Here is a 22,288-nt window from a genome sequence, read left to right as displayed (position 1 = left end):
GTGTTTAATTGGGGCTGGAGATAGACTCTGCAGGAAGATGGGCCTTCAGGAGCAGGATTTGACACCCCTGATGTGATCTTAGCAGCAGCAGGATCGTGTTATGCTTTCACTCTCTTGTTTCATGAAAGAGCTGCAGCTGTGTGCAGAAAATAATGGGATGTTTGTGTTTGGCTTCATAAATGTCTGCATCGCAAAAGATTGTGCTGATAAGTAGCTTCACGGTGCATTTTCATATATTTCGCATGCTTCCCAATTTAGTGCGCAAATTGTAGCAGCATGGGCTCAGCAATGAATATGCAGCATTACTGCAAATGCAAGATGCAGGCCATTTATACATGCTCTGGATTACCAGCAACAAAGCACTGGCAAGTGTTCAGTGAAAAAATGGTTGAATAATTTTAACTTTAAGCATATCAGACTACCAATAGGAGTAAATGCATTTCGGCACATGATCTGTTTCCTTTCAGATACTGTAGTGAAGTAAAGGAAAAACTGTGGAAGTGTTTCTGTGACTGGATCAAAATTTCATATGATAATTGCTGAAACTTTTTGGACAAACATGTTCAGATATAAATATGTATATGGGTAGTTGACATAAAAAATGGATTGTGTCCTACTGTATATGGTGTGACAACAAAAATGTAGGAAAAAACCTTAACATACAAATAAAATGAGAAAAATGTATCTTCAATGTTAGAGGGGTTTTTTATTTTACATTTTTGGCTGTCACACTATCGGACACATTGATAAGTCAACTACCCATATATGTATAAGCAAGTGTAAACAAAATAAATGTTAAAATATATATATATATATATATATATATATATATATATATATATATATATATATATATATATATATATATATATACTTTTGGCTTCTGACACCCACTTATCACTAAGAAATGCTTTTTTTTTCTTTTCCTTAAGCTTTTCAACATTTTCAAACAGCCCCAGTAAATGCACTGTAGCTGTCTGAAAATGTTGAAAAGCTTAAGGAAAAAAAAACAAAAAAAAACAAAACCTTCTTATGCAGAAGTTGTGTCAGAAGTTGCGTAGCGCTGGTTTATGTACATGGTTAACTGCTGTATTTCTACTTTTCCAGAAACATCATCTGCATGGACATGAAAATGAGGGAATTTGTATTGTAATTTAGTCTATCAATGTGAAAGTCAGACCGAATTTTTATGCAGCGTACATGCAGTGTTGTAGATTTTTACCTGCAGATGGGGGGAAAAAAGCTAATGCACGTCCTAAAAATCTAAACAGTTGAAGTTGTGGCCTAATGGTTAGAGAGTCAGACTCGTAACCCAAAGGTTGCGAGTTCGAGTCTCAGGTCCGGCAGGAATTGTAGGTGGGGGGAGTGAATGTGAAATGGGTTAAATGCAGAGCGCAAATTCCGAGTATGGTTCACCATACTTAGCTGTATGTCACGTCACTTTCACTTTCGCTATAATAAAGTATCTAGAATTATTTATAACAATGGCAAATAACATAGAATTTAACATTTAAATGTTGAAGATTAAAGACTGAAATAGTATTGTTTACAATTTATTTACAAATTTACAGTTAATATTGTCGAATTGTGAGTGATTTTATAAAAAAATGTGAATTGTTGCCATTCTGTGAGCGTTTGATTTATAAGTTAATAATTGTTCATCCTATTCTTGATGATAAATTATGCACTGCTTTAAATAATATACAAACACTTTCCAATGCATATATATTTTAAGCAGCAAGAATAGAATAATCTAATAAAAATAGAATGCCATCTTATTTCAGTTATTAATGCATCTGATTTGTGTTCAGATTTTCCATTGTGATGCAGCGTACTAGTAGTATTAGAGCAACCAGCATTATGAACAACAACAATACAGCCTCTTGATGACCTCCAGTGATTAAAATCACTGCATGTGTGAATGAGGACTGCACACACAATAGAGTATGACACAACTAAGTGCTGTTTGATGTAGTGGATGCACCAGTGCACCATGGGATGCATGTATTTTGTCAGTTGCAGCACGGTTGGGAGTGGTGTAATCTGCTCACTGTACAAATAGATAAAGGAGTCGACGCATCTATGTTAAGCTGATACACAGAGTCCTCCATTTTGTTCTTCAGAATCTGGGTTTGGCTGGCAGCCTGAGCATTTCGACTGTTTCCATGACACCCTGCAGCGCTGCACGCTTGACCATTGTCAGTGCTTTACTCTGCTCTCCTCGTTCTCCTCCTCCCAGACTGGTCCGGCCTGTCGGGTTTGCCCGCAGCTCTCTGTTAGTGACGACACTCCTGCACTTCAGATGTTCTGATAAATGTTTGCATATAAAGCCGACGAGGTGAGCCTGGGACAGGAAGAACAGGGCAAATTATTTGACTAGATGGACTTGATCCAAATGCACACGCGTTTTTTCTGTCCAAGTAGAGACATGCAAGACTGCAGGTGCAGATTTTCCCAAGAGAACCTGCCCTCTGACAGATATCTATTGCTCACCCCACGTTGTGGGTTGTGACGGAGGAGGAGATAGTTATTCATTCCTGAATAAAAGTTTCTGGAGGTTATTTATTTATTTATTTGCTTGCTTATTGTGTGTCTCAAAAACGTCAGCGTGGTAAAACTGTTTTATAAAAAAGTACATGAGTTTAAGAAATGTATCATTATTATTATTATTATTATTATTATTATTATTTAATATATTCATAATTTGTAAATTAATACGTTTAAGAAATGTATTATTATTATTATTATTATTTGATATATTCATAATTGTACATCAATAATAAGTATTATTTGAATAACGTGATTAATTTATTTAAAACAATATTTTTTGTGTTTCAATTATCAGGATGATAAAGCTATCCTAATAAAATTTTACGTAATAATAATTATTCCTAATATTAATTAAATATTATTCATATTATTTGTACATGTTATTACTATTATTGATTTATTTTAAAGTAGATTTTGTATGTATGTGTCAAATGTCAGGATGATAAAGCTATGCTAATAAAAATGTTTACTAAATAATAATAATAATTTTAAATTTGATTACTATTAATTTATATAAAAAATTGTCTCAAAAATTTAATAAAGCTGTCCTGATGAAAATGCTTTCATAATACTACTTTCATCATAATAATAATAATAATATATTGATTTATTAAATATTTATTAGTGGGAATATTTATCGTAGCCTATTGGTTAGAGAGTCGGACTCGTGATCCAAAGGTTGCGGGTTCGAGTCTCGGGCCGGCAGGGATTGTAGGTGGGGGGAGTGAATGTCCAGCCCTCTCTCCACCCTCAATACCACGACTGAGGTGCCCTTGAGCAAGGCACCGAACCCCCAACTGCTCCCCGGGCGCCGCAGCATAAATGGCTGCCTGGGTGTGTGTTCACGGTGTGTGTGTGCTCACGGTGTGTGTGTGTTCACTGGTGTGTGTGTGTTCACTGCTGTGTGTGTGCACTTTGGATGGGTTAAATGCAGAGCACAAATTCTGAGTATGGGTCACCATACTTGGCCGTATGTCACTTCACTATTATTCATATAACATTTTCATATTGTTAGTATTATTAATTAATTTATTTTTTTATGTTCTTAGTCTCAAAATTAAGGTGATAAAGCTGTCCTATTAAAATGTTATAATAATTGTTACTTTTATTTCTTTATGATTTTTTCTTTCAATTGTTTTAACAAACCTGCTTCACTGCTTTCGCTACTTATTTATTGTTTTATATGATCAAATGATTAAGATTGTCTGCAAAATCATGTAATGGAGCCAACAGATTTTCCCAAGAGAAACTACATTACTGACTGACAGGCATCCATTGTTCTCGCTGGTTGTGAGGGAGGAAGGTAGATGGCCGTGACAGGCCCCAAGAGAGAGAGAGAGTGTGTGAGTGTGTGTGTGTGTTCTGGCTTTCCATGTCGAGCTCTCTGCAGTGACCGTGACTCCTCGCTGCCCTGTTGCTGTCAGTCAGTAAGGCAGCTGTGCTCAAAGCAAAGAGAATGCGGATGTCACAAGTCCATTATAAAGAGCTTAAAGTACCTGCATACAAAGAGCTTCTGTCAAACACATCAAAGCTGAGGTGCTTTCTCAAAGGATTTTGGGGTGTGGTTTTTCTGTAAAAACGCTGCACATCTTTAACTACATATCAGATCAAAGATCTCATATGCAAGGTCTGATATCAGTATTTTTATATAGAAAATATTTTGCTGACTTGTATTAATTCGATAACCGCCTCAGACCTTGTTTCCTGTTTTCCTTTGATTCGAACCAAACAAAATCAGGCTTTCAGGTCTGCTTGCAAAGTGAATAAATGATCTAATGGTGGCTTGAGGAAGAAGTTTTTCCAGTAACGTATCAGGAAGGAAGGTTTGGGTGTGTCTGTGTTTCTGTGTAAGGAAGCTCCGCTCTCTGGTCACATGTACACTGGAGGGTTTGTTGGGAGTGACATTTAAATGCAGGAGTTAATCCTCTAAATGATCATTCAGTAAGTATGAAAAACAGAAGTCACTCCCAAAATGGCATGGTTGATTTGGTGGTAACCATAGCAGTGTTTTGGAGTATATATGTAATTTCATTACAAGATGTGTCTTTTCATGTCTTTTCATGACAACACTGGATTAGCTCAGGTTGCAAAGTGTCAAGTGGTAACACTTAATATTTCAATACATAATATATATATATATATATATATATATATATATATACACATACATACATATATATATATATATATATACATATATATATATATATATATATATATATATATATATATATATATATATATATATATATATATATATATATATATATATATATATATATATATATATATATATATATATATATATAATATTAGATGCATGTTCATCGGATGACCTTTAATTCAGTTGTCAGCTCAGTAAAAAAAACTGAACTGTGTGTGTACAGAATCAGATTAAGGACTAGAAAAGGAGTGACCTGTGTGTATCTGTGTGTTTGTGGCAGGCTGTAGAGCTGCATTTGTTAATTGATCTGAGCACTAAATCAAAAGACCTCTTAGGTTTGTAAGCCTGAGCACGGTGGCTGATTCTCTTTAATCAGTTTAGGTGCCATGCTGTAAGACTCTTGAGAGAGGCCACTGTTTGTCCAGGAGATGACTGCAGTCTGCACCATACCTGTGTGTAATCAAACCTCTGATAGTGTTGTGATGTTGGTGTGATTCAGTCACTGCGTAGATTAATTGCAATCAAGCCACTGAAATCATTTGGATCATTATTTTTAATATCAAAGTATCAGAATGACTGAATACAATTTATTTTTTTATTTTTTTGGTCATTAAAGTGTCATGCAACATTTAACACACACACAAATGATGTGGTATATCTGGTTTTAAAAATCTGTTGTGTAGCTAAAGTAACCAAAATCTGACTTTCTACATAGTGTATATACATGCATATATATATTTACATATATTTATTTTCATTTTATTGATTCTGCTAAATTGTAAACAAATGGAGGTATGAGTATGTCACACCATGAACAATTTCATGATCAGCTCCAAAGTTTAAATGGAAATTTCTACGTACTCTGCTAATTCACTGTTTAGTGACATTTTACAGTAAGGTTGTATGTATTAAAGAATGAATGAACAATAATTGAATCATTCAACCTTTATTAATGTTCATTTCTGCATATTAATATTACATTATATAAATTAATCGTAGTACAGCAGGATTATTAATGTTATAAAACTGATCTTTGCTATAGAGATACCTAATGTTAATGTAAGAATATTGTAAAATACCCACCGTTTTATTAAAAGCATTTACTATGCAGGACAGTTAAAAAGCGTTGCATATCAGCCAATTTCACTCTTATGATTTGAGGTTTCTCTGATTTGTAATGTTTCATATAAGCTTCCGATGATGGGAGTGTGTGAATTATTTTGCAATTTCTTGCATTTGAGAAATGGCTTGAGAATGGAAATGAATAAATAAGAGAACAAAATGTGCAGTTGTCTCTGTAGTATCGTGTTCCCTCTGTTCGTAGTCTTTTTGTTCCTGTTCTGTAAAGCTTTCTTACACTGTCTGCTTGACTGAATGATTTTGGACTGCAAAGCTAATTTAGATGTGTGTTTCTTTACTTTTAACATGCACGTAGAGATCATAATTAAGATTAGTGCATAAAACTCAAGATAGTGATCGGAAACAGCTGTATGACCCTTAAAGGAATTCAGGCATTTACCATTTACACTGCAAAACCTGTTTTGGTTTCCATGGATTACAAAAGGAGAGATTTTGAAGAATCTTCACGCTGCTCTTTTCCATACAACAAGAGCCTGTCAAAAACAAAACGGCATCAATAAAATCCCCATCATTTTTTAATCATGTTTTTAACTTTTGTTTTTATTTGTGAAAAATACTACGATAAGAATTTGTGATTCTTATCTAAAATAATTTAAGTTCCTATCTAAAATATAAATCTGTTTATTCTCATTTTATTTTATATCATTTTTAAATGATTTTTACATTGATTAATTTTCAAGTTAATTATTTTTTTATTCAGTTAATGTCATATAAATGTGATTTTTAGCAGCGTACTATTTTTAAATTAAATTTCATAAATTTTACCCTTCCATCTGCCATCAACCACCCTGCTCATTGTCACTGGCCATCAAAAAATCCATTTAATCCAAAATCATTTTCCCTCTTTTGCTGTTTGAAAGCTACTGACCGCTGTCTGCTTTTGTTGTATGGAAAACATTCACCTAAATATCTCCTTTTCTCTTTCATGAAAGATAGAACATAAATGCATACATTTAGAACATGAGGATGAATGAACATCGACAGAACTTTCATTTCATCATTGATCTCTCCAGAATCCTCTCTCAGAGTAATCAACAGACTGTGTTTCTGAACCCAATGCTTCTGCTCTTCAGCGAGAGCTCTTTAATCACGTGTCTGTGCTGGTTTGCAGTGCGTGTTGTTTCACTGGACTGACTGTTAAATTGTCACGTATGAAGTGTTCAAGCATGCGCAAACACGAGAGCCGCTTTGCACCGCGCTTGAAGACGTTCTGTAGCGCCTAACTTTAGGTTGCCATGCTGAGATGGGAGGAGGTCAGGGCAGCTCGCTGTTGTCTTCCATTGCTGTGTGTTCTTTTCACAATGTCTCACCGGGTCTCCTCTGTGCTCTGCTCACTGTCTGTTCCTTTCTTCACAATGCATTGCATATTCAGAAGCAGCAGCATGTAGGTATATGAAAAACAACACAACTTCCACCAGCTGCATGGCCTCTCTTTGTTTAGTCCTTTTCTTCCTGTTTTAGTTTTGCAAGGAGTTTCACAACATTCTGACAGTCATCCTTGCAGAAGAAGCACTTGAAAAAAGACAAATGATGCTAATTTCTAATTTACAGTCATATTAGGCGAGAGTTTTTTTGGAGTGTTTTTGGTTCTGTTTAAAGGAGTAGTTCACTCAAAAATGTCAATTCTGTCAGTATTTATATATAGACCTTCATGGCATTCCAAACCCATATGCTGTTGTTTTTTATTTCTGTGGGACACAAAAAGAGACTTTTTGAGGAATCCTTTCTAGAAAAGTGTAGTGCAAAGTGACCATGTCTGTCAAGCTCCCTATAAAAGCCTTCAGAAGTTACATTATATCTTTCCACAGAAAAATAACAGCATATGGTGAGTAAAAAGGACAGAATTTTCATTTTTCTGTGAAATGTTCCTTTAACACACTGGTATTTTGAAACCCTGTTTTGACATGCTTTATATTTTTAGTTTCTGTCTTTGTTCTCCACCCTTTCACCCTGTTGTTCATTTCTGTGTCTGTGTTTAATGTCTTTGACCATGTCATTGTCCCTATGTTTGCCCGTCTGTGGTATGTGTATGATGGCATGGATGTAATGCACGTTGGGATTTATCTTGCCTCTCTCCCTCTTTCTTTCTTTCTTTCTTTCTTTCTGGCCTACTCCACCCTAACTCGATCTAACTGTCTCTTTAACCTCTCAACATTTGTTCTCACTTGAATCACATGATTATGAGTCCATTTCCTGTTGTCCTCTCTCTTAACTGACGTATGTCCCTCTTCTCTGCAGGGGATGTGCTTTTCCAGATGGCAGAGGTCCACCGACAGATTCAAGTGCAGTTAGAGGAAATGGTCTGTACTTTATTTGACTGCAGTCCATTTTGCATCTTTATGAAAGTATCTATTTTGCATAGATTAGATTAGAATTTTTTAAATCTTAGCAGGTTCAATACAAGTTAAATCCAGTGAATTTTAATGTAAATCACAGTTTATATGGAGCAAACTCCACGCATCGGAATTACATAAAACAAAAAGGATTTACAGAGGTTTGTAGCTCAAATAACAAACATCTGAATAATTAAAGGTGCTGTATGTTATTTTTATTTATTTTTGACTGTATCAAAGCATAAAAATTTCTCTGAAAAACAATGCTACTGCCAGTTATTCTTCTAATGCGTGTTCCATGTCATAATGTCTGTTTTTGTTTTGTTTTGTGTGATTCCGCCTTCTGCCAATTTACCCAATAATATTTAAACACCCAGGGTTGCCAGGTCGTGGAAAATCCAACGTATTGCACCCATGAAAGCAGGCAAACGAACTGGGTCAGACATTGTAGATTTTACCTGACATAAAAAGCGTCGGCATCCATCTAAAAATCTCTCTGACCAGAGGCATATTTAAAAGTGTAGAAATCAAATTCAGTGCCTTCCATTGTCAATTGCACTCCTTCTTGTTTCGTGTCTTCAATCTGGCAACCCGTGTGAGTGTCGAATTTGGATTGCAGTACCCATTTCAACTGATAGCTGTCAATATTACATACTGCACCTTTAATGTAACCACTAAATAAAAATACAAACTTGACGTTTCTGATAAAAACCTTCTGGAATGCTCAGCTGCAGTTGGTACTGTAACCACAACATTGAGGGATAACTAATTTTCTGTGATTATCAACATTATACTAAAAATGGTGTCGATAGTGTATTGAACACGTAAAATTTCTGGGTATGTTGTATAATCTGCACAAATCTGTGTTTCAAGGTTCTTCAAAAAACTATTTAACGAACTTCAGTCATTTTTATGCATTTTGTTGCAGTTGAAATGCTTCCACAACGAGCTGCTATCGGAGCTGGAAAAGAAGGTGGAATTGGATGCGAGATACCTGACTGTGAGTCCACAGCACATCCCACTCCTTCTGATAACCTAACAGACTGGCAGAAGTGCTTCCCCTCTACTTTAGTAATACACATTACACACAGGCACTCTCCGCGCACACACTTTTCACAATCCGTTTGGTTTCCAATGAATAAAACCATTCTACGTTTCCTATTTCACTTGAAAATGCATTAGATTATGAAAGTAAAATGGGTTGTGAATGGCCTTTTAGACGGACTTTAAAATTGCTAAATATATCTAGGGTTGGGCAGGTTAACACGTTATTATCGCAATTAATTGTAATTAATTGTAATTAATGCCAACAATTATATTATTGCGCATTAATGGAGAGGTTTTTTTTTATTTATTTATTTTATTATTATTATTATTATTATTATTATGAAAGCCTGTTGCTCACTGGCTCTGAATTCACATACAGACAAACCATGGGTCACAGGAGGGGTGGGATGTTGATCAGTACTGACTTGGGATGGGTGTCATCACGCGTCTCAACCAATGAGAGCATTTGAGCCCAAGACTGCAGCAGTGTTCACATGAACGCTCCCGTTAAAATCATTTAGGCAACGCATCAACATTCACAAACCACTGTTCACTGTTGCATTTAATAGAAAAGAATGTAACCTGCTCGTAATCACGACTTCATAGCACGTGAAGACAGCAGAGAGGCACTCTCGCTCAGCACAGTGGAGTCAGCATTAATGGTTAAGTTGAGATTTGCAAGAAATATTTTAACTGCTACTAGGCTATGTAAAAGGAATACTGCTGTAAAAAGCTTCTTATTTGTTTAAAGTGTTTGCAAACAAAATGATATTGCACTTTTGTTCACATTGCAGTACTTTTAAGTGAATTAAGTGCACAATACACTACTTTTGAATTCATTATTGAATTTTGTGCATAACAATGCATTAATCACGAATTTTTAAAAATGTATCGTTACCCAGCAAAAGTTAAATCATAGTTGGAATGAAAATATCCAGAAGTCTCTTATGTTCAGCAAGGCTGCATTTATATGATTAAAAATACAGTACAAAATGTAAATATTATTACAATTTAAAATAACTATTTTCTATTTGAATATATTTCAAATGTAATTTATTCCTGTGATGCAAAGTTGAATTTTCAGCATGGTTTCTCCAGTCTTCAGTGTCTCATGATCCTTCAGAAATCATTCTAATATTCTGATTTGCTGCTCAAGAAGTATTTCTTATTATTGTCATTGTTGAAAACAGTTGTTTAATTTTTTTTGTTGTCGTTAAAACTGTTTTCAGACTTCTTTGAATAGAAACTTCAAAAGAATAGAAATATTTTGTAACAATGTTAAAGTCTTTACTGTCACTTTTGAGCAATTAAATGTCCTTGCTGAATAACAATATTAATTTCTTTCAAAAAAATAAGAAATAAAATCTTACTTATGCCAAACGTTTGTAGTGTAAATATGGCTATTTAGCAATTTTTTAGTAAAATTTTGTCTTACATCTTGGCAGTCTGATGAAATATTGAGCCAAGGATATTTAAAAAAACAAACAAACAAACCAAAAAAACTGGATGACATTGCTTACTCTGCTTTGGTTACATGCTCCACATTTTGGCTAATGTAGCAGATTATTTGCCAACAATTTACATTTATGCATTTGGCATATTATTTTATACAAAGCAACTTATCAGTACACATGTTTCCTTGATTCAAACACAACTAGTGGAGCTACAGAAAAGGAAAAAAAAACATAGAAAAGTTGTTCACTACACAGTGTATATAACGCAGACTTCTATTATAGTAGATAGTATGCCATTCCAAACACCCATAGATCTTGTAGAAATACGTCTTGTTTTCTTGTATAGCAGCGACCCTGTTTTTCCATCACTCCTGTTTCCACTATTTTCAACAAATGAAAGTACACAATTTGCGGCAGATTAAAGTATGTTTGGAGCAGTGCTGAGAGAGATATCTTTAGACTGTGAGTGGGTTGGAGAGGAGCTGTGTAGAGCAGTTCATTGGGGGGATTTGGGCGACTGGGATTGGGCGTCTCTTGTCATCACATTGTATTCAGATAAAATTAAAGCCTTGCTGTCTTGCTTTATTCAGCGCTGGAGAGAGCGGTCTGCGGTCGTTCCCCTTGGAAACCAAACACTTTTCTTTTTTTCTTTTTTTTCTCTCAGTCCACACATTCTGTGCAACACGTTGGGTCTCTGCTCTGGAGTCCATTGTGAGATCTCTATTTAGGTCTGGATGACTCTTATGATATCCATTTTGTGCTGCCGCCATAGGAGCACCTTTTTATAAGGATTAACAGTAAAATAACAGGTTGATTTAGTACTAGTTAGTCTGAAGAAAATGCTTCAAATGCATATTCTGTTCTGCCCATAACAAATCAAGCTTGACAAGCAAATCAAGTTAACTGAAGTTAACCAGCCACACTCTCCATCTCTTAAATTCCAGGAGAAATCATGATCCGTCAGACCTGATTTTTATTTATTCCTGTAATGGCTTGTAAATCATTCATATGGTGAGAAAAGGGGATCATGGCTGTCGAAGCAGAATCTTCCCTTCTCCCGCCGAAGATTGAGCAATTGCTCCATCACTCGCATGTAACGCTGTCTTTGTAGACACTTTCCTGCTGCGCAAGAATCTGGTCGAGCTGCCAAACTATTTATAGACATGTAGTCTAGAGATCATTCTCTCAGCATACCTTGTGTAGGATGTGTAAAGATTCATATATCTAGAAATTATCAGCCAAGTGTATCAGCCTCCAGAATTTGGCCGTGAGCCATGTTGTGCAGTTGGGAGTGGAGACCTTCGCTGCTTTCTTCTGCAGACATCAGAACGCACTGCCCTGAAACCCCAGACCTTTAGCTGTGCTCCAGACCCCAGTGAACCGCCTGGCCAGACCGCGTTTGAAGGCATCATGAAGAGATCCTGACTTGAAGGCTGTTCTTAACAGTTGCTGACAGAGCTATGCTGCCTGCTCTGATGTTCTGTCCAAACTGTAAGGCAGCATCGCAAGTGTCCATCTTTGAGAAGACAATCCCAGAACTTGAAATGTGCACTTTAGTCACTTTACTTGATGATTACTCAACAGATGAATCAGATGTGTGAGACTGGGGTTTGATGCTCAGTTTATTTACAGTACATACCAGACAGACCTTCTTCTTTCTTCTTTTTTTTTTTCTTTTTTTCTTTTTGCTGTTGCGTCACATCTAACTTTTTCCAGCATCTCAAACCATGAGTGTCGTGTCATTAAGGTGCGATATATTAAATATATTATCAAATTACATTTTTATACTTTAATTATAATAGTTTGATTATAATTCATATTCTTAAAACAATAATAATTTATAACATTTATTATAACATAAAATAATGATGATCATTAATATTTGTATCTATACATTGAATTATTTAGTGGTATAATAATTATTATTTTTATTGTTGTTGTTGATGATCATGATGACGATGATTATCATTATTATTTCAGTATAGACCAGACTTCACTCACAAGTGAATCTGACAGTTATAATATCACAATTGATTGTGATCTAGTAATAAGCATTTATATTATACTACTACTAATAATAATAATACTAATAATAATAGTAGTAGTAGTAGTAGTAGTATTGAAAAATCGCATTTGTATTGTGATATTATGTGAATTCTGTCTGGAACATTATCTGTGTACTGTACACTAGTGACCATTAAGAAACTTCCTGTCTATGTAGGCTGTTTAAGATCAGTCCATTTCACTCCAGACTGTGGCTCAGAGGAGGGCAGTAGACAGCAGACAGCGAGTGTTTTGGAACATGACTTTTGACTAGTGGGATTTGACTCCCATGCCTTTCTTAACACAGTAGCTACAGTTGGATGATTTCTGCATTTACTAACAATGTTCCTGTGTTTTTCCTCCTGAAGGCGGCTCTTAAGAAGTACCAGATAGAGCACAAAAGCAAAGGAGAAAGTCTGGAGAAATGCCAGGGTGAGCTGAAGAAACTGCGGAGGAAGAGCCAGGGCAGTAAGAACCCCTCCAAGTACGGCGAGAAGGAGTTGCAGGTGAGCTCCTACACTGCCGCCACCGCCACCACAGGCTGTGAACAGAGCTAGCGTGTCACTGTGGGCTCCGTCAAGGCCTTTGAAAGGGACGGAGGTGGATGGATAGGCACTGGTTCAGCGAGACCACCTACATCATGTTAATGCTGGGATGATTTTAACGGCGTCTGAATGTAAGAAGTGCTGCGAGCCTCTCATGGCAGAGAGAACACAATGGGTGGGTGAAAGCTGTAGGTGTGTATACAAACAGCGCTGCGGCATATCAGCTAAGAGGCTGCGCTGAACACACACACACGCAAACATCACGGTTGGTTTTTACTGACTTTCTTCCCTGTTTTAAACTGCGTGAGTAGACCCCAACCTGCCGTATTAATTGCGGTGTGTGAATGCTGGCCTGCTGAGAGGAGTCTTACACTGTGACAGCGGGGTTGTGGAGACCTAGCATAGATCAATAAGCAAAGTGCATGTGCTCTCCGGCCCAGAGCTCTCGGGAAGCTTACTCGCTCTGCCAGGTGTGAAAGAACGGCCATCCTGACCCCATTACAGAACTATGGTATCCCTGATCAGCTCACACGTCCTTAAAACGTAGCTCTGCCAGTGTGTTTTTAGTTAGTTTTATTTGGATTTTCCATTTACATTTAGCTTTAATTTAATATAAATTTGTAGTTTTAGCATAATTATTTATTTTCAGAGTTAGTTTAGTAACTGTCCTCTTTTTCAGCTACCTTGGTCCCGGATTATTGTTCTGTTGATTATTGTTATTGTTGTTTGTTTTTCATGTAGGGATTTTTTTTAAAGGTCTTCATTAATAAATTATAAGCCATAAACAAAAACCAACCAGCAACTAGGTGAATCACAACATGAGCTTTGATTTGAAGCAACAAAAAAAAATTGGGAAATCAGAAGAAAAAGACAAATTACAGGACTGCACTTAATGACTTTTAATGAGGGAAAGTACTACAATCCCATGAAGCATTGCAAATCATATAATCACATTAAAAATTATGGATAACTATCAATTTAAAGATGTTGATTATGTATACAGAAGCAATGTATTTAGTTTCTTCCAAAGTATGGCAAGGCAAGTCTGTTATTTACAGCAAAATATGTCAAGAAAGTTTTTTGTTTGTTTTGTATTATTATTTATATCACATTTCATACACTGGTAGTTAAAATACATTCTTTAAAATAATCATAACAAAAGTATAACACAAACATTTAATTAAGAATGTAATAAAATGTAGTAAAATCAAATTAAAAGCAGATTAAAAGAAAATACAGTGAAATACAGAAAATACAATAAAAGATGATACAGTGAATAAGATGATCAGTTGGATGCAGCTCAGTGCTAATTCAATTAATGCAGTTAAACAGAAGTATTGAGCTGCATATAAATGTACAAATATTTAAGTAGTTTGTGAGATGATGTTACAACATTTGCAGTTCTTAGAGTGATTCGCAGTGCTTCATGGGAGGGTCACAGTTCTATGATTGGTGGAGGTTTCTTTCCAGAATTGTGGATAATGTAGTTTTTCACCTGGAATTCTGCTGTTGAACATGATTATTTAAAAAACGAATTAAAATAATTCACATGTTGTCAAAAGTACTGACTTTGGTACCAGTCAGTACTGAAATTTAAAAAATGTGACACTACCAGCATTTCCCACGAGCATTTTGAGTGCTGTTGAGCGGATTCTTAAACGCCTCTGATTGGCCATTGTGTTCACGTGCTCAACAGATATGACTTTGATTGGCTACAATGATTATCGCTTCATGTTTTTTTTTTTTTACCGAGTGCTTACACAGATACACACAGATGTGGCTTTCAAACGCTCCCATGTGTATCTGTGTAAGCGCTCATAATGCTTGAGCGAAATGCTGGTATCATCACATTTTTTAAATTTGACAGTCATTCTTCTAGAGAGACTGGAAAACTGGGTCAGGCTTTCTGGGATGGTCCTCAAATGGTTCAGGTCATACTTAGAAGGGAGAGGTTATAATGTGAGTATAGGAGAGTAAGTCTAAGTGGACGTCCATGACATGCGGAGTCCCACAAGGCTCAATACTTGCACCACTCTTGTTCAGCCTGTATATGCTCCCACTGAGTCAAATAATAAGAAATGACCAAATTGCCTATCATAGCGATGCAAATGACACCCAGATTTACCTAGCCTTATCTCCAAATGACTAGCCCCATTGACTCCCTCTGCCAATGCATTGATGAAATTAACAGTTGGATATGCCAAAACTTTCTTCAGTTAAACAAGGAGAAAACTGAAGTCATTGCATTTGGAAACAAAGATGTTCTCAAGGTGAATGCATACCTTGACTCTAGGGGTCATACAACTAAAAATCAAGTTAAGTTTCTTGGTGTGAAAGTCAGACTTTAGTTTCAGTAGTCATGTCAAAGCAGTAACTAATTCAGCATACTATCATCTCAAAAACATTGCAAGAACTAGATGTATTGTTTCCAGTAAAGACTTGGAGAAACTTGTTCGTGCCTTTATCACAAGCAGGGCGGATTATTGTGATGGTCTCCTCACCGTCCTTCCCAAGAAGACTATTAGACAACTGCAGCTCACACAGAACGCTGCTGCCAGGATTCTGACAAGAACCAGAAAAGAACGGTTGGTTCTTGCCTTATTGGCTAATTATATCTAACCAAGTGCATAGTTTAATTAAAAGTGTGGTATGTATTTTTTCAAAAACGCTTTAAAAAACTGAGTTGGGCCCAGTACCAAAACAAACTTGTAGCCAATCAGCAGTAAGGGGCGTGTCTACTCATGATCCGGACTCCGGAGGAGAGAGTGCTCAGTGCACATGACTGACATTAGCCGAGCCGAGCAACGACATAAAGATAGAGATGGTGGATAAAAAACAAAAGAGGAAAACGGAACAAAAGAAGGCTTACACCGTGTGTACAGCAGACGCCGCACCGCAGCAAATTTCTAGCAAATTTGTGTCAATATGTCAACACGGCAGCAGTTTACTGTCAGGGATTTGTCGTGTCCCATCCAGTGTAGACAGCATCACTGATTATAATGAGTTCTATAGTATTTTGTCACGCCGCGCCGCTAGAGAGAACTCAAGGAGTGGGAAGGCCTGCGATCAGACACCGAGGTTGCTTTTTCTCTTCTCGATAGGAGCGTAACATTGGTTTTGCTTTGTTTCACAGAACTAATCGTTGCCTGGGATGCATACATATGTGTGGGGCAGAGCTATCAAAATAGGGGCGAGACACTTTTGGGGTAGGGGCGTGTTTGTTTTGGTGATTTCAACTATCAACATTGGCTACCAGAAATCACTTACCCCACCTTTAATTCATCACTGATCAAAAAATTTCTCTTTTTTTTTTTTCCTGTTTTTCTCATTTAAGTGGATTTCTGTCAGGACCACTATCGTCAAAGATGATTGACAATTAGCATATAGTTTGGATTGGCGGTATGGTTCTGTTCTGGGCAAGAAGCAGCCATAATCCCCCCTAGGGAAACAGAACAGAACCAACATAAATGTATTGCAGATATCATTAATGTTCAAAAATTTAATGTACACAATTTAGAAATCAGCCTGATTCAAAAGAGAATCAGAAGGCCAAATTCTGACTGGATGAGAGGAGGAGTTGGGGATGGAGGAGGATCATTATCTATTGAGCAAAGCGAAAGCTGCTGATAATACTAAAGGACCTAATATAGGAAAGCTGAGATCGGTGTCGTATTCCTATAGGTAGATGTGACCTGCCAGAACGCTACGCTTGATATATCTTCAGTTTTCATTCTTTGCCAAGCTTACATTTTTTTTTATCTAAATACATTTGCAGACAGTTTTCATTGTCATAATAGGTGGTATTCATTAAAAACCGTATACAAAAGTCTTCACAGTAGATCATTTTTTGTTTTGCTAGCTAAAGACGATAATGATAACCCTGAGTGTGCGGCTGAATTCCCCCCTGAGGCTGTGAGCGTGTAGGAGCAGGTATCTGTCGGTGACTGATGTTGGGTGGTTTGAGATGCAGCGCTGCTGGGAGTTTATACAGTAAATGTATCCATCTACTACCAGATGCCCTGCAGATAGTGAGCTCAGGTTGAGCCAAGCTTCACTCGCCTCAGAAATCTGCAAATATTTTGAGTGTTGTGATTTTGTAAACTAAAGCCACAAGAGGCCATGACTTACATGCAGTGATTTTACCAAGGGTGGATGTAAAGGGACGTTTTACATGACACAGTTGAGTTGTTCATTAAATGGTCACAAAAATTCTTATACTTGCAATATAAACTTCCATTCAAAAGTTCATAAGGAGTATATAAGATTTTTATTTTATTTTCATTTAAATTATTTATTTAGGGAATTAATAGTTTTATTCAACAGTGTTGCATTAAATTGATTAAAAGTGGCATTAAAGATATTAATAATGATATAAAAGATTTATTTTTCAGATAAATGCTGGGGGGGGTTTTGGACTTTTTATTCATCAAAAATCCTGAATACATTCCGTTCTCAACACTGATGTTTCTTGGGCAGCAGATCAGCATATTAGAATGATTTCTGAAGGATCATGTGACACTGGAGACTGCAGTAGTGATGCTGAAAATTCAGCTTTGCATCACAGGAATAAATTACGTTTTAAAATATATTCAAATAGAAAACAGTTATTTTAAATTGTAATAATATTTCACAATGTTAATGTTTTTACTGTATTTTTGATCAAATAAATGCAGCCTTGGTGAGCATTAACAAATATTACCGACACCAAACTTTTGAACGGTAGTGTAGAATTAAACTCAGTCTATCGTCTGTTTTACATTATTTAGTTTACTTAACTAACGTGCCTCATCCAATCATATCTGTTTCATGAATGAAGAAATAAGTGTCAAGTTTAAGAACACGTTTACCCTTGGTAAAATCACTGTAACACACTACGGATTAGCTTTAATAAAAGAAAGCAGACACAGATGTTCGATTAATAGTTTGATGTATTAATATTAATGCTTGCTCAGAGTTTGTTTTAGACCTTATAGTTGCCAAGCAACTAAGTCACTCACCACATTAATATATAATGTTTAGTCATGGGTGTGTGTGCATTCAGCAACTATGAATACAGCCCATTCAATCAAATGATGTAGAATTCCACATTTCGATGATATACGTGGATATATATTACGTTATTTTGTTTCTGATCTTTTAAAAGATCGATTTTCAATACCTTCTTTCATTTTCTCCCTCAGAGCTTTTTACATTTAAATGGGGCCTAGAGCAAGAAAAGTCAACTGATTTAGGTGCGAGTGTACACATGCATAAATTCATATAGGCTACTTCATCCATATTACCATAAATTACACCACTGACGGTTGTTTGGAGGTTCTCAGATTGCAATTCATTGAAAAAAGCTCCATGAACTGGCATGAATCAGAATCAGAATCAGAATGAGCTTTATTGGCCAAGTATGTTTACACATACAAGGAATTTGTTGTAGTGACAGAAGCTCCACAGTGCAACAGAAAGACAGTAACAGGACAGGACACAGGTAATAAAACAAAATAACAAGAAATAGCCAATAACCAGTGTACAAAGCAGCAAAAAAAAAAAAAAATACACAATATATAATATATAATATAGGCGACTATGTATGTACAGATCAAGTATGTGCAAATTAGAAATGAGAAAAATAAAAATAAAATAAAAATAAAATAAGGTTTGTGGATAATGAATTAGTTGTGTGTTCCACGTTTATTTATTGAGTGTTCATGAGATGTATTGACTGAGGGAAGAAACTGTTCCTGTGTCTGGTCGTTCTGGTGCACAGAGCTCGGTAGCGTCGACCAGACGGTAACAGTTCAAAGAGGTTGTGTGCTGGATGTGAGGGGTCCAGAGTGATTTTGCCAGCCCTTTTGCTCACTCTGGATAAGTACAGTTCTTGGAGAGTGGGGAGGGTTGTACCAATGATTCGCTCAGCAGTCCGGACTACCCTCCGTAGTCTTCTGAGGTCAGATTTGGTAGCTGAGCTGAACCAGACAGTTATTGAGGTGCAGAGGATGGATTCAATGATGGCAGAGTAGAACTGTTTCAGTAAGTCCTGTGGCAGGTTGAATTTCCTCAGCTGGCGAAGAAAGTACAACCTCTGCTGGGCCTTCCTGACAATGGAGTCTATGTGAATATCCCACTTCAGGTCCTGAGAGATGGTGGTGCCCAGGAACCTGAATGACTCCACTGCAGTCACAGTGCTGTTCATGATGGTGAGTGGGGGGAGAGCAGGGGGGTTTCTCCTGAAGTCCACTATCATCTCCACAGTTTTGAGCGTGTTAAGCTCCAGGTTGTTAAGACTGCACCAGACAGCCAGCTCCTTAACCTCCTGTCTGTAAGCAGACTCGTCACCGTCCTGGATGAGGCCGATCAGTGTGGTGTCGTCTGCGAACTTCAGGAGCTTGACAGAGGGGTCTTTAGATGTGCAGTCGTTGGTGTAGGGGTAGAAAAGCAGTGGGGAGAGAACGCAGCCCTGAGGAGCTCCAGTGCTGATGGTTCGGGTGCTGGATGTGAATTTGCCAAGCTTTACTAACTGCTGTCTGTCTGTCAGGAAGCTGTTGATCCACTAGCTGAGTTAGTTTATTTTGAAGGGTTTCCGGGATAATGGTGTTAAAAGCGGAGCTGAAGTCCACAAACAGGATCCTCACATAAGTCCCTGGTCTGTCCAGATGCTGCAGGATGAAGTGCAGTCCCATGTTGACTGCATCATCCACAGACCTGTTTGCTCTGTAGGCAAACTGCAGGGGGTCCAGTAAGGGAACAGTGATGTCCTTCAGATGAGCCAAAACAAGTCTTTCGAATGATTTCATGGCTACAGACGTTAGGGCCACAGGTCTGTAGTCATTAAGTCCAGTAATTTTGTGTTTCTTTGGGACGGGGATGATGGTGGAGCATTTGAAGCATGAGGGGACTTCACACAGCTCCAGTGATCTATTGAAGATCTGTGTGAAGATGGGGGCTAGCTGATCAGCACAGATTTTTAGACAGGCTGGTGACACACCATCTGGACCAGGTGCTTTCCTTCTTTTGTTCTTCCTGAAGACCTGGCACACATCGTCTTCGCTGATTTGAATTGTAGGTGTGGGGGGGAGAGAGGGGTTGCTGGAGGTGTGAATGGTTGTGTGGAGGGGTGTTCTGGGCGGGTGTGGGGTGATCGTTCAAAACGACAAAAGAACTCGTTTAAGTCGTCTGCCAGGTGTTGATTCTCCTGAGTGCTGGGGGGTGGTGTTTTGTAGCTGGTGATGTCCTTCAATCCTAACCACACTGAAGCAGGATCATGGAAGAGAATTTGTTCCTGAGCTTGTCAGAATAATTCCTCTTTGCCACTCTGATCTCCTTTTCCAGTGTGTATTTGGCCTGTTTGTACAAGACTTTATCCCCCTTTCTGTGAGCATCTTCTTTGGCCTGACGGAGCTGTCTGAGTTTGGCAGTGAACCATGGTTTGTCATTGTTGTAGAATAGATGAGTCCTGGTAGGAATGCACATGTCCTCACAGAAACTGATATAAGATGTTACAGTCTGTTCAGACGACTGTTTATACTCCGTTTGTATCGCTCTCGTCTCTGTTGTACCTCCGTCCCCTCTTCTTTTTTTTCCCCTTTTCCTGTTGCTGCTGAAATATTTAGTCGCTGAAGTCCCTCTGAAGGTGCTAATTAGCTAATTATTCAGTTCAGTAGAGTGGTCTGAGGTGCAGCGGGAGGGATATGAGATTCGGCGGAGGTCTAAGGCGTCGGCGCTCGCTGTAATATCGCACGTTAACAGACATGTCATGCTTCTGAACGGTGTGGACTCCTCAGCGAGTTCAGGGAAAGCAATTAGAGTATCTACAGAAGAACACTTGCAAGCGCTGTTAGCGCACACGACTCCAGCGTGAGACTTATCCCGGGAGAGCCGGGGCTGGAATGGAAGCGGCTGTGCCACAGGATGAAGGACTGCTGATGTCAGAGGAACGAGCGGAGCTGCGGCTATATCAGGCTGACGCAGCAGGAGACGCAGCAGGAAGCGTTTAAGTTTGAGAGGGCTTTGTGCTTTACACAGCATGCGAGTGTTGCTTTTGACATTGAGAGATCCCACTTCCCATTCGGCGCACAGCCGTTGTCCAAACATTGCTTCGAGCGCTGGGTGATTTAAGAAAATTGACTGCTTGTTAAAAATATTCTACATTATTTTATTCCGAAATAAAGAAATTTAGCTGCTCTTCATTTCAATATTTGCAGATCATTTTGATCATGTTTGCCGCCTCTCACAAAATCAACAAATGAAAATGATTTTGTTCATCATACACTGTAAAAAAATTCAGACCTCCCAACTCAAAATTTTCTAGTGCCTGATTACATCTAAATTTTTCCATTGACTCAACATATTATTTCTCATTGAGCCAATGTTAACAGACTGTTGCTACAATTGATAAAATTCAGTTAGCAGAAATTCAACTGGGCCAATGGAAAAATGTAGATGTAATCAGTCACTAGAAAATTTTGAGTTGGGAGTTCTGAAATGTTTTACTGTGTACATTTATAATACGTTTCAGTCTTATAACACACATGGAATTGTTGCATTGCATAATGATTTTGACTCCAAAGCACCCTTTTTTCAAACCCCAAGGCAATATTTGGAGGCCTTTCTATCCTTCCAAGCTGATTTTATGGCTCATAAAATATGAAACTCATGCTTGAGGAGGAGGAAGACACCCCAGTTTTATTCAGAGGCCTAAACTGAAATTACATTTTCATAACATTTCTTGCAGTTGCATGGCAAAACATATAATGCACTACATTGATGATTGAGAGGTGAACAAAGAAACATTACTCAAAAGCCAAATCATATTTGATACATTTTAACTTTATTTTTATTAAAAAATGTTGCTTCAGTCCAGTAAGTGTTTGTATTAATATAATAAAAAAAAGTTATTCTTAAAAATCCGATTTCACCGCAAAAAGACACTGTACCACAATATGAACAGGGAATTTTTTTAAATTATACTAAAATTAGTGCTGTCAAATCAAACAATCCAAAAAAAAAATCATTGTACATTTT

The 22,288-nt window shown here is 37.3% G+C and overlaps 2 protein-coding genes across 4 annotated transcripts in view; both read left to right on the top strand.

The window, feature by feature from the left end:
• The window catches only part of LOC306869079 (uncharacterized protein), a 409,393-nt gene that overhangs the window by 36,814 nt on the left and 350,291 nt on the right, over nt 1-22,288 (top strand). Inside the window, exon 2 of the mRNA XM_079415673.1 lies at nt 17,841-18,000. The gene's annotated coding sequence lies outside the window, so the exon portion shown is untranslated. The remainder of the gene's footprint in view (nt 1-17,840; nt 18,001-22,288) is intronic.
• Nucleotides 1-22,288, top strand: part of LOC306869084 (BAR/IMD domain-containing adapter protein 2-like) — a 97,154-nt gene that overhangs the window by 52,076 nt on the left and 22,790 nt on the right. For all 3 annotated transcript variants that reach the window (XM_079415680.1, XM_079415679.1, XM_079415681.1), the window contains exons 4-6: nt 8,093-8,154; nt 9,116-9,187; nt 13,100-13,237. In XM_079415680.1, coding sequence (XP_079271806.1) covers nt 8,093-8,154; nt 9,116-9,187; nt 13,100-13,237 — 272 coding nt within the window. The remainder of the gene's footprint in view (nt 1-8,092; nt 8,155-9,115; nt 9,188-13,099; nt 13,238-22,288) is intronic.

The sequence above is a fragment of the Barbus barbus genome, assembly GCF_936440315.1.
Source record: "Barbus barbus genome assembly, chromosome: 4".
NCBI classification, from domain to species: domain Eukaryota; kingdom Metazoa; phylum Chordata; class Actinopteri; order Cypriniformes; family Cyprinidae; genus Barbus; species Barbus barbus.
The sequence above is the reverse complement of the archived record's forward strand: the minus strand, read 5'-3'. Positions and strand labels throughout refer to the sequence as shown.